Raw genomic sequence first — 12735 nt, 5'->3', positions numbered from 1 at the left:
GCCTCAATTTTACTCATTAAGTGGCCGCCCAAATTAACTCAAATTTTTAAAACCAATGTGAACTCACTCACTTGATAAAAAAACCCCCAAATAAACTAACTTAAAAAAACAAAGAGAAAACCCACCCGCGCTGGCCTTGTGCACACACTGCGCGCAGTACCTTTCGCTGATGAGAGCAGTTGTATAACTTTGTCAGACAAAATTCCTTGTCAAAATTTTACGGATGAATTTCTCTACTCAGAGCCGGAAGTGATATTTGTTCCCGATTCTAGAGCGCGAAATTATTCCCGACGCATTTTCCACTCATCCCAAAACCTGTTCCAATTCCTTTTGAGGCGTAACCATGCCGAATTCTCAGGACGGAGGTGGTCAATCTGACGATGCCCTTACTCTTATCAAGGAGCAGATGGCCACACTTTCTATAAGCCTCGCATCACTTCACACTCGCTTGGATGAGATGCACACGGAAAACACTTCTCGAAGTCGACCTGTTGTTTCTCGAACTACACATGCTGATTTGACACCTTCATCCGAAGCTTCAGTGGACGAACCAAACGAACCAGACCCAACTGAAGAGGTAGACAATCGCGAACTTCAATTACTTTATAAAATTTTTAATGCTGCACAGAAGAAGAAGCTTGATGTTAAACTGCCGGAACCGTACAATGGTCGCCGCGACAAGCGCGTGTTGGACCATTGGCTGTTCAAAATGGAGGTTTACTTATCAAACACAGACTTGGTCGAAAGTAAAAAAGTTGCGCTTGCTAGTTATATGCTCAAAGACACAGCATTTCTTTGGTGGCAACGATGCGTTGCTGATGGTAAACACACACCTTCTTGGGATAAATTCCGGCGTGCTATTCGCAAGGCGTTCGAACCTGCCAATGCGGATTTTCGTGCCCGGTCCTCTCTTCGCCGCCTGAGCCAGACAGGTTCCTTGGCTGCATACATCGCAGAGTTTCAAAGGCTAACTCTAGAGATAGAGACCCTTAGTCCCTCTGATAAACTTCACAGCTTTATCGATGGACTCGAACCCAACCTGAAGGACGATGTGCACAAATACAACCCTACCACTTTGGATCTGCAATTGCTTATGTGGAGCGTCTTGGCGATAATCGGCGTCCTACACGGAATTTTCTCCTTGGTGATAGATCTTCAAACAGCGCTCGCTTTTCACAGCGCGATCGCAGAGACAACTATAGCCAAAGTCAGCAACATCAGTCTCAGTTCAGACAGCAAGCAACGCAACCTTATTCAACTTCAAGGTTCTATTCTCGAGATCGACAATCTGAAAGCAGATCTTCTTCACATGTTCCTCCACTTGATCGTGGTAAAGGACGTGATTTTTCTCAAGATCGGCATTCCAATACTCAGCAAGGCTCTTCGTCAAATGGATCTTCGACTTCAAAGAAGGAAGGATTATGTACAATTTGCAGTGGTGACCATAGATGGTATCAATGTCCAAAGAGACCAAATCTGTCTAATTCAAAAAGAAATTCCAACGCGGAAACATCATCGAATCTTGAACAACCAGATTCTGCTAAGGATAAAGGAAAATTTGTGGTCAATACGATTCGTGTCTCAGAGGATACGAGTATTCTTCTGAAGCATGCTCAGTGCAATTCTTCAGTTTTGGAGTCTCTCTCAAAGCAAGTTTTGAGCCTTCTTGGAACACTCAATGATCGCTCCATCAATATTTTGGTGGACAGCGGATGCTCGAATAATTTCGTCAGCACTCAGATAGTTCAACAGCTTGGCTTACCAACTCAGAAGACATCTCACTTATATGATGTGGAATTAGCAGATGGATCAATTTTGACTTGTGATCAGACAATTCGACAGTTGTAGTTCGAGATTCAAACTTATGCAGATCAACTGGATTTTGAAGTCATGCCTTTATCTTATTACGACATGATTCTTGGTCAGCATTGGTTATTCCAATATGATCCAGTAATTAGCTTTCGAGGACATACTATCAACTTGTTCAAAGATGGACGTGAATTGACTTTACACGGGCTTTCTCATGCGGAAAGAGTGATTCAAGCCTCACGTGTACTAGTCAAACGACATGATACAGTGGATTATGAAGAGAATATGATTTCCGATGCAGATGCAGAAATTATTATTGACGAATTTTTAGATTCATTAACTTCTCCTGAATCAATTGCTGAAGACAAAGATGACTTCAAGCAAGAAGTTTTTCCAAGTGATACTTCGTTACCGGACAAAGATAAGGAGATAGTTGCAGATTCTGAGTCTGAAGACGACTATGCTTTCTTTGATTCTTTATTGGATGATGATGATATGCCAATTGCAAGTCATGAAGTGACAATTCCTGAAGATGATTCTGAAGAATTTTTGGATTCATTATTGGAAGATGATTACAATCTCAAGCCAAAATCCTCTCCAGAGATTACTAAAGTTGAAGTTATCGCATCTGAAAAATACCTTGAGAAGATTTCCTCTTCCCCAAATATTTCGCAATTACTGGAAGGTTTTGAACCAGAAATCTTACATCGCATGAAGGATTTTGAAGATCAACCTCTTGTTGCAGTCAACTTGATTAAACTAGATTCCTCTAAAAAGTCTTTGAATAATGCAATGACATGGGATATAGCAGTCAAAGCAAAAAGGTTTCGCAAGAAACAAAGGTTCAAAACAAAGGTTTTTGATAACTCAAAGACTGAAGATTTTCGAAGATTCAATGCTTTTCCAGAGGTCTATCAACATAAGAAGTCATTTCTTGACACGGGCTCTCATTTTAAATGGGAGGGAATGTCACGATTGTGACTATGTTAACAGCAATACATCTACTCCTAGTTGCAGATACGCGAAGTGCCATGCCAAGGAGGACCCCTGCGCTTGGATGGTCACACTCCTTCGCCCGAGAGACGTGCCTCTTCGCCACAAGCCACACTCCTTCGACGATTGGTCACACCCCTTCGCTCTACGGGTGCGACTCTTCGCCCCATGGTTGCAGCTCTTCGCCGAAAGGATGTGTCTTTACGTCTAAAGTAATGTCTCTTCACCAGGAGACGTGTCTTTTCATTTATGTCTCTTCATCTCCTATATAAGGAGCCCTTGTATCACACAATCAATCAATCAAACACAGAGTCTTCTAAGTCTTGTCTCGAGTACAGTTCAAGTTTCTTAAGTCTTAATCATGAGTTTAAGTACTTAATTAAGGATTAGTACCTAGAATCCTCACATGCCATACTTTCTTCGTAGGCCTTTCTTTCTGCTTCTCTTGCTTCACGTTCGAACTTGTTGTCCATAAACAACTGCGTCAACTCCGTCATAGGAGTTAGTGCACTCCTTGGCGTAGATGGGAAAGGGGGAGGGTCGGAAAAACCTCCTGGTGGGGAAAATTCTTCTTCGCCTCTCTCATGCTCATCACCTCCAAGCAAAGTATCCATTCCGCTTCGAGTGATACCATCCATTGAAGTCGTGGGTTCTTGCGGGTTCTTGTGGTCTTGGGTTCTTAAGTACACGAGGAACTTGGGTTCTTGGGATTCTTGAGGTTCTTGAGGGTCCTGAGGTGCTTGAGGTTCTTGAGGTTCTTTAGCTTGCAATCTGTGTTAGAGAAGGATCTTCTCTTCACGCGAGTTCTGCTCTTTTCCGCGGGCATACCCCTTACCGGCCTTACGCTCAGACCAAGGTTGCTTTTTCCCACCTCACGTCGATTGGCCGGCCGTCAAGTGCACGGTCCGCTCTCAATGAGTGAATAGAGGCACAAGGGAAGGCTGGACAAGCCCTTCTTTCTTGGGTTTCCTGTCACTCTTCAAAAACACGATTAGGGATCAACACGCCCAAGTGAACTTGGGTCGTGCGACCTCAACAAGCAAAAAAAGAAAAATTATGTGGTTCTTGTGGTTCTTTCCTTGAGTGATACACAACACTGCCAAAGCTCTGATACCAATGTAAGGTGCAGCGGAATGAATGTTCAACTTTGCTCAAGATGAGTGCTCCGAACTGTGCTCAAGGATTCCTTTTACTTACGGAAGGGAGAGCCTTCCGTTCCTCTAGTGAGAGAGTGCAAATGATCACAAACAAAGTGGTGAACACTGTGAATGAAGGTGCATGACACTGAGAGATAGAGAGAGAAGAATACGACACCAGAATGTTGTCAAACCCTCCTCTGAAGGCCCCACTCTCTATGGCGAGAGCGGTCTACTTATGATTGCACAAATCTCTACAATGCTTGGACTTGCCGACGATGTCGACGACAATGAGGACCACGATGGGACGGGCTGAAATCTGAAAATGCTAAGGGCTGAAATCTACAAATCTTTCTGCTGAATTTTGACTCTATGTCGGTGACGATGTCGATGATGACGCTACGACGACGCGCTGAAAATGGAGCTGCTGACATCTGCGTTTTCTGAGCTGAAACCGTAAACCTTGATGAATCTCACCGTGCGGCGAGGATCTGCTGCAGGAAGGTGAGATCTGTGAGGTTTGGGGGTTCTACTATTGTGCTTGACTGCTGAAAACTGAAAACACTGGTCTTCTTGTTGGTCTTGTCGCGAAGGTTTGCAAAAACGCTGAAAGGCCTTACAAATGCAAAAACGCTAGGGCTGAAAATCCTCCTACTGCTGCCAGATGTCCTGCAAATGCAAAACGCTAGGCTTCTTGTTCTACCTTGCTGCTGCCGGGATTGATCTGTTGTGCACAAAATGCCAGGCTGCCTGTGGATGAAAACGCTAGGTCGTTGCAGATGTAAAAACGCTAGCCCTGTTGACGTGGGGGGTCTTGCTGAGAAGGTGCCTGTTGAACACACTGGTTCCTGCTGCCTCTTCTGCCAGAAAGTGCTAACTCTAGTTTGCTTATATATTATCTTAGCAAAATTGCCCTACCTAGTTTCCAACAAAAGTCAATTAATAAATAAGTGAAAAATGTCAAAAATAGGAAAAATAGGTTTAAAGGCACTGAAAAATTCCTCTGATGGATTCTGATGGGAATGCTGATGATCACGCTGTGTGCAACCGGAGGATATGCATCTAATCTAAGTGGCTGGTCATGCACGGTCTGCGAACAGACTCACAAAAGTGCCACGTCACTTCCTATTCTAGACTCACTTGACGGAACTGAACCCTAGTCATGCTGTAGCTTGTCCACGGACACATAGGATTGGATGTGTCATGTGACAGGCAAGCTGTATGGATTTTCGGAAATTACGCTAACTGCTTTTCTAGAGTCCAAGCGCTGGCTTTTAAAAGCAGATGCTTTTTGGGATTATTGCTTTTTGAACTGAATGATTTTGGGGCTCCGCTTTTGGGGCATCCCTTGTAAGAATAAATAAGACCCTTGGAGCCTCACTCTGCAGAGCATCTGGACGCAGAGTCTGAGAGCAGAGGTTCCCTCGGGAGTTGTACTTCGCTCAAGCATCGATATAAACATAAATAAAGAGGCGCCAGGTTTTGGGGCCAGTACCTCTAGGCACGGAACTACGTCGGGCCTTGTCGACTAAATTGAACTGTGATTTATAGTTGTGAAGTGTTTTAAGTGATTCTCTCATGTGTTGTGATGGATTCCCGACTTTGGGGTGCCCAAGTCTGTGACACAAACTGCCAATAATGATGAAGGAAAAGAGAGGGAAGTTAACAACTTACTAGATCACTTTGTTGCTTATAGCAAAGATCCCCACTATGTCAAGCACATGAAGGAGAAAGCCATGAAGACCATCTTCAAGCAATGGAAGGATCTAGCGGGCCCCTTGAATCCTCAAATCAAAGTAACACTCTCGAAAGTGAAAGCACCTAAAGAACTCAACATTTATGCTGATAGACAACACATGGGCGGCAATACAAATTTTCTTGAGTTCATGGGAGGAGTCCCTACCTTTTCTTGAAGAGCAAGCCAAGGTATCCTTGGATTCACAATGGGGTCTTTGGATCTAACATGCCAAGACAGAATAGTGGCATGCCCAGAAACCAAATGGCTTCAATGGAGGAATTGTAGGCATGCACGGTCCTAATCAAAATTCTCTATTTGGAGGACAGTCTAGCGGCTTTGGAGGAGGTATTTGCAACCTTTGGAGGCACCAGTAACACCCTATTACGGCCTATCACTTATGATCAACTCACACCATGGGATGTACAAAACTGTCTCTATAAAGAGACTATCTCCCTCTCTCATGCAATCAAATTGTGTTGGGTGCAGCGGAATGAATGTTGTATTTTCTCAAGATTAGTGATCTTTACTGCTCAAGGTTCCTTTTAGTTCTTAGGAAAAGAGAGCTTTCCGTCTTGTAGAGTGCTGTGGTCACGAACAAAGTGAGTGGATATTGTGCATGCAAGTGAATGAGACTGAGAGAAGGAGAGAGAAGAGATACGACACCAAGAGGTTGTAAAACCCTCCTCCGAAGGCCCCACTCTCGTCGGCAAGAGTGGTCTACTTTGATTGCACAACGATGTACAATGCGAATGCAATGGACTGATGCAATGGGACTATGCTGATGACGACGACGGCAATGACGACGACGACTTGATGGCTGAAATCTGGGATCTTTTATCTGCTGAATTTCGGGACTGTTTCGGTGGCTGAAAATGACTGTTTTGGCTGCGTTTTTATGGCTGAAAATGGGGGAACATCTGCAACTGTCTAGGGGCTGATCTGCTACTGCATCATAAGCTGAAAACTGCGAGAATCCAACTGCTGAATTCTGCGTTTTGCTACTGCTGAGCTGGCGGTTTTGACAAGGCTGAAAAAACGCTGAATCTGCAATGATGCTGGCGTTTTTGTCAAGGGCTGAAAAACGCTGGCTGGGATGTATCTGCTGAGGTTGGAATGCCAGGCAAGAGGACTTGTCGGCGATGGCTTGCTGGGAGGAAACGCCAAAGGGAAGGAGTGGATGGCGAGGGTCTACTGCTGAGGGGGGGTACTGCTGAGAAGTTGCCTGTTGAGCGGGAAGCTCCTGCTGCCTCTTCTACCAAATAGTGCTAGCTCTAGTTTGCTTATATACAAACTTAGCAAAATTGCCCTACCTACTTTTGTTGGAAAGTCACTTAAAAATAATAAGTGAAAATCCCAATAAATAGGAAAATAGGCTAAATGCACTGGAAAATTCCCCTAACTGATGCTAATGGATTCTGATGGGAATTCCGATGATCATGTTGTGTGCAACCGGAGGATATGCATCTATGCTAAGTGACTGGGCATGCACGGTCTACGAATAGACTCACAAAAGTGTCAGATCACTGCTAATCTAACTTGATCGGACTGACTGAACCCTGCTGTGGTGTACCTTGTCCACGGACACATAGGGTTGGGATGTGTCACGTGACATCCCCTCCTTTTCAAAGTGAGGTACTGGTACCGAACTGTATGGCGTCGAGGGAGATCGCCAACAGCATCCGGAATCCTGGAAGGCACTCTTCGCCAGCCCACTCTGCTATGTGGATCGAGCGATACTTGAACCTCATAAAGGTCTGCAACGCTTGCTTCTTTGGGCCGCGCCGAAAACGACTCAAAGCCTTCTGAATCTCCTTTCTTGCTTCAACTTCGTCTAGAATCCTCCTTCTTTCGTCTTCAAGAATCTCCATGGCTGAAAATTCCTGAAACCAACTCCAACACAAAACCATGAACATACCCATTCCATGTAAAATGAAGGAAAAAAATATTGTCTTCTCTAAAGATTGTGTATGCAATGTAGATGAACATAGAGACGGAGTGACAATCCGTTCATCAAACACATGCAAACAATGCGATCGAATCTTTTCTGTTTGATCGAAATCAATCAACTGTGGCAAATCACAATGGAAATGCCCATGCTTGGTGCTCATACAATCATGTGCTCGTTCGGAAACTGTGTCATGCCAAGGAAGAGACATGGAATGCGACTTCCTTACATACAAACTTTTCAGCTTTTCATGAACAATCTGCATACATTCGTGCTCATCCGTGAGAGAAACGTGCTCAACATACAATATGTCATGCCTAGGAAAAGGGATCACATAACGATGCTGACTAAAATACAGGAAACGATCACGAATGAAACACTCGAACAATGCGTGCGTATCAATCATACGAACACATAATACTTCCTGTGATGGTTCTTTGGACCAAGGCTCGAGAGCCAAGATCGCTTCTTTGGGATCCATTGAATCTTCTTGTGGGGGTTCTTTGGACCTCGAGTCGAAAGCCAAGATCGGTTCTGCGTGATTGATCGACTCTACAACGAGGTTAGCTTCGCTAGGAAAAGCATCCACTAACCTTGTGAAAAATCACATCTTGATCATGCAAATCATTGTGCTTATCATTGTCAATCAAATCATCATAGCCAAGATCGGTTCCTGCGTGATGTTCGACTCTACAACGAGGTTAGCTTAGCTAGGAAAAGCATCCATAACACATCATCCTTGTGAAGAATCAATGTTTTCATGCAGTCATCATGTTGTGGAAAAATCACATCTTGATCATGCAATCATTGTGTGTATCATTGTCAATACAATCATCAACAATGCAAATCAGTATCAATCAAATCATCATCATTTCACAAATCATTGCAATCTGTGTGTGATGCTTGGAGAAGAATGAGACTGAGAGAGTTTCTTTTGATCTTGTTGAATTGTGCTGTATTCGAGAAAAGAGTCGCAACATTTTTCATTCTTATTTGGTCTCGCAATCAAATTTGCTTGACTTTCTCTTTTTCAAGTCGAACTGATGCTCTATGGCTGCCATTTCTTCTTGTAGGCCTTTCTGTCTGCTTCTCTTGCTTGGTCCAACTCCTCCATAGGAGTTAGTGCAATCTTTGTCGTAGATGGAGAAGGGTCGGAAAAACCTCCTGGTAGGGAAAATTCTTCTTCGCCTCTCTCATGCTCATCACTTCCAAGCGAAGTATCCATTCCGCTTCGAGTGATGATCATTCTGAAGTCGTGGGTTCTTGTGGGTTCTTGGGTTCTTAAGTCCACGAGGAACTTGCGTTCTTGAGGGTCTTGAGGTTCTTGAGGCCTTTGATTCGTGAGAATCTTGGGTTCTTGAGGTTCTTGAGTCTTGGGTTCTTAGGGTTCTTGCGGTTTTCTTTTGCTTGCAAATCGCATTGGAGAAGGATCTTCTCTTCACCCGAGTTCCACCCTTTTCTGCAGGCGCACCCCTTGGCGGCCTTGCGCTCACACCAAGGTTTCTTTTTCCCACCTCACGTCGATTGGCCGGCCGCTAAGTGCACGGTCCGCTCTCAATGAGTGAAAAGAGACACAAGGGGAGGCTGGACAAGCCCTTCTTTCTTGGGATTCCTGTCATTTCAACAAAACACGATTAGGAATCGCCACGCCCAAGTAAACTTGGGTTCGTGCGATTGCAACAAGCAAAAAAATTATGTGGTTCTTTCCTTGAGTAATGCAGAACACTTCAAAGCTCTGATACCAATGTTAGGTGCAGCGGAATGAATGTTGTATTTTTCTCAAGATTAGTGATCTTTACTGCTCAAGGTTCCTTTTAGTTTTAGGAAAGAGAGAGCTTTCCGTCTTGTAGAGTGTTGTGGTCACGAAAAGTGAGTGGATATTGTGCGTGCAAGTGAATCAGACTGAGAGAAGGAGAGAGAAGAGATACGACACCGAGAGGTTGTAAAACTCCTGAAGGCCCACTCTCGTCGGCAAGAGTGGTCTACTTTGATTGCACAACGTGTACAATGCAAATGCAATGGACTGATGCAATGGGACTATGTCGATGACGACGACGACTTGATGGTGAATCTGGGATCTTTTATCTGCTGAATTTCGGAACTGTTTCGGTGGCTGAAAATGACTGTTTTGGCTACGTTTTTATGGCTGAAAATTGGGGAACATCTGCAACCGTCTAGGGGCAGATCTGCTACTGCGTCATAAGCTAAAAACTGCGAAAATCCAACTGCTGAATTCTGCGTTTTGCTACTGCTGAGCTGGCGTTTTTGACAGGGCTGAAAAAACGCTGAATCTGCAATGATGCTGGCGTTTTTGTCAAGGGCTGAAAAAACGTTGAATTTGCAATGATGTTGGCGTTTCTGTCAAGGGCTGAAAAACGTTGGCTGGGATGTATCTGCTGAGGTTGGAATGCCAGGCAAGAGGACTTGTCGACGATGGCTTGCTGGGAGGAAACGCCAAAGGGAAGGAGTGGATGGCGAGGGTCTACTGCTGAGGGGGGGTACTGCTGAGAAGTTGCCTGTTGAGCGGGAAGCTCCTGCTGCCTCTTCTGCCAAATAGTGCTAGCTCTAGTTTGCTTATATACAAACTTAGCAAAATTGCCCTACCTACTTTTGTTGGAAAGTCACTTAAAAATAATAAGTGAAAATCCCAATAAATAGGAAAATAGGCTAAATGCACTGGAAAATTTCCCTAACTAATGCTAATGGATTCTGATGGGAATTCCGATGATCATGCTGTGTGTAACCGGAGGATATGCATCTATGCTAAGTGACTGGGCATGCACGGTCTACGAATAGACTCACAAAAGTGCCAGATCACTGCTAATCTAACTTGATCGGACTGACTGAACCCTGCTGTGGTGTACCTTGTCCACGGACACATAGGGTTGGGATGTGTCACATGACAAATTGCTTAGTCACCCTGCATATCTACTACTTTCCAGCGTTTTTGCATGCCATCGCCCTCGTCTTCATATCTAGCATTTTGATCGTCCTGTCATCCAGATCTGCATTTTTCAGCCCAAAGAAACCCCGTTCTGCAGCCTTACCCTCACGCTATTGGCAGCCATCGTCACCCTCATTTTGAAGCCCTGTTGTCCTAGAGTTTGTGCTCCCCTGCTGCCCATCATCACTGTCATCTTTAGCTGCATTTTCAGCATTGCATTCGTGACAAGATTTGCTACATTTGTGTCTTGGATCTGCATTTTCGCAGCCAGCATTCACCCTTGAATCCTCTCACATAGGGTGTGAAAATCAGCCCTAAGTAGACCCCTTGGTGGCCATCCGCAACCTACATCGAACCCGATTCTGACGGTGCATCAAATCAGCTCATGAGGTGCTTCATTCCAAAGACTAATTGTGGCTACATCATCCATTCAAGTCTTCCATTGAGGTATTGCATCTCTATACATTCCATTTATGAAATCTAAAGCAACTACCACATTGGAAACAATGTGAGGAGCCCTTGAGAGGGTTGGTTGGGACCCCATATGTGCATCCTCTCTCTCTCTCTCTCTCTCTCTCTCTCTCTCTCTCTCTCTCTCTCCCTTGACTCTCTCTCTCAACTATCTAAAAGGTACCATCAATAACGCAAAGTTGCATTCAATAATGCAAGGAAAAAGCAAAGGATTATAAAAGTGTGATTGCTTGATCCATCTATTCCTTGGTAGATCTTGAATCGGTAGCAGGACTGTCGTAAGCGAAAAGCAGCCAGCATTGAGGGGATAATGGCCCATGCACAAGATGGCTACCCATTGCTCATGCTATCAATTACCTTTGCAAACGAGGATTCGGGAGAGAGGACACAAGATAAAGAGTCAAAGAGGGAACACAAGATCCAGTCATCCTATAGAGAGTACATGGAGGCTAGAGCTATCATACTTATGGTTCATGGTATTTCTCCATCTGTTCCCTCCGAGTCTCTATCTCTTTTCAGAGAATGACAACATGCTTGAGAAGATTGGAGAGTTTTCACGCATCAAGTGGCGACTGGAGGACTGTGATTCTATAGTGGGCTCCTAATCCTTGGGCTCACAATTGCCATTAAAAAAAGCGTATAAATAGTTCATTTTTAAAAAGAGAAAATCAACCCCTGATATAAGAGTTTACTTTGATCATACTTGTATCTCTCTTCCAGAACTACTTGAAGCCAACGCCCCATGTCACTTTCTCTTCCCCTCACTCCGAGCAACAATTGAAGTTCGATTATTTTAAATATGAGCAAGCGAGTGCGCGTGTGCGCCAAAAAAAAAAGTGGGGTGTGTGTGTGGGGGTGTGAGAGAGAGAGAGAGAGAGTGTGTGTGTGTGTGTGAGAGAGAGAATGAGAGAGAGAGAGAGGGGGGGCCAAACCAACGGAGACGGCATGGAACCAGATGAGCGGGCCAGGCGGACGCGAGATGGAGGGCCGACCGAGCCGCTGTGGAAGGTGTGAACGGTACTCCAGACCAAGGCGGCGACGCCATAAGAGGTGAAGCAGGAGACACGGGGAGGCGGCTGAGGTGAGGGTGCGGTACGCAGCTACGGTCCCGCTACACATCACCCTTCGGAGCTAGAAGTAGCTCGTGATCGGGAAAAAGTACGGTAGCTCAAGACAGCCGGTTGAGAATGATTGAGAGCTCTCCTTTGCCTTAGGGCCGGTTCAGACTAGGCGGCAGAAGAGAGATGCACATGGGCCTCAAGGCTCCATGTCGAAATCTGATTCGTCGCAGTTGAGGCAGTCATCATCAGAAAAGTCGATGGCCTCTCTCAGCGTCTTTCGCTTTTTCGATGTTCCTCCTCCAACATCGTTCACACTAAGCGGCGGCAGATTTGCACAGTATCACATAGGCATCTCTTCTTTGATTCCCAAATCTGTTACTAGTCGATTAAGCCAAATTAATTCTTTGCATGCCTCTGATGTTGCAACATATTCAGCCTCTGAAGTAGACTGAGTAACACAATCTTGTAATTTAGAATGCCATGATACTGCTCCACCAGCCAATTTAAAGACATACCCTGACGTAGACCTTCGGTTGTCTAAGTCACCTGCATAATCTGAGTCTGTAAAACCCTTTACACTTAACTCCTGCCTCCCATAGCATATACGCATACTCTTTGTAGCTTTCAGGTATCTCAAT

At 44.8% G+C, this 12735-nt stretch overlaps 1 protein-coding gene across 1 annotated transcript in view; it reads right to left on the bottom strand.

Moving 5' to 3' along the window:
- The window catches only part of KDTA (KDO transferase A), a 95744-nt gene extending 83478 nt beyond the window's left edge, over positions 1–12266 (bottom strand). The window contains exon 1 of the mRNA XM_086518706.1: positions 11969–12266. Within this exon, the coding sequence (XP_086374832.1) occupies positions 11969–12155 (187 nt within the window). The 5' untranslated portion in view covers positions 12156–12266. The remainder of the gene's footprint in view (positions 1–11968) is intronic.
- Between the last annotated feature and the right edge of the window lie 469 nt (positions 12267–12735).

Source organism: Adiantum capillus-veneris, chromosome 8 (genome assembly GCF_014529385.1).
Source record: "Adiantum capillus-veneris isolate H3 chromosome 8, ASM1452938v2, whole genome shotgun sequence".
Taxonomy (NCBI): domain Eukaryota; kingdom Viridiplantae; phylum Streptophyta; class Polypodiopsida; order Polypodiales; family Pteridaceae; genus Adiantum; species Adiantum capillus-veneris.
This window is presented reverse-complemented; position numbering and strand designations above follow the sequence as displayed.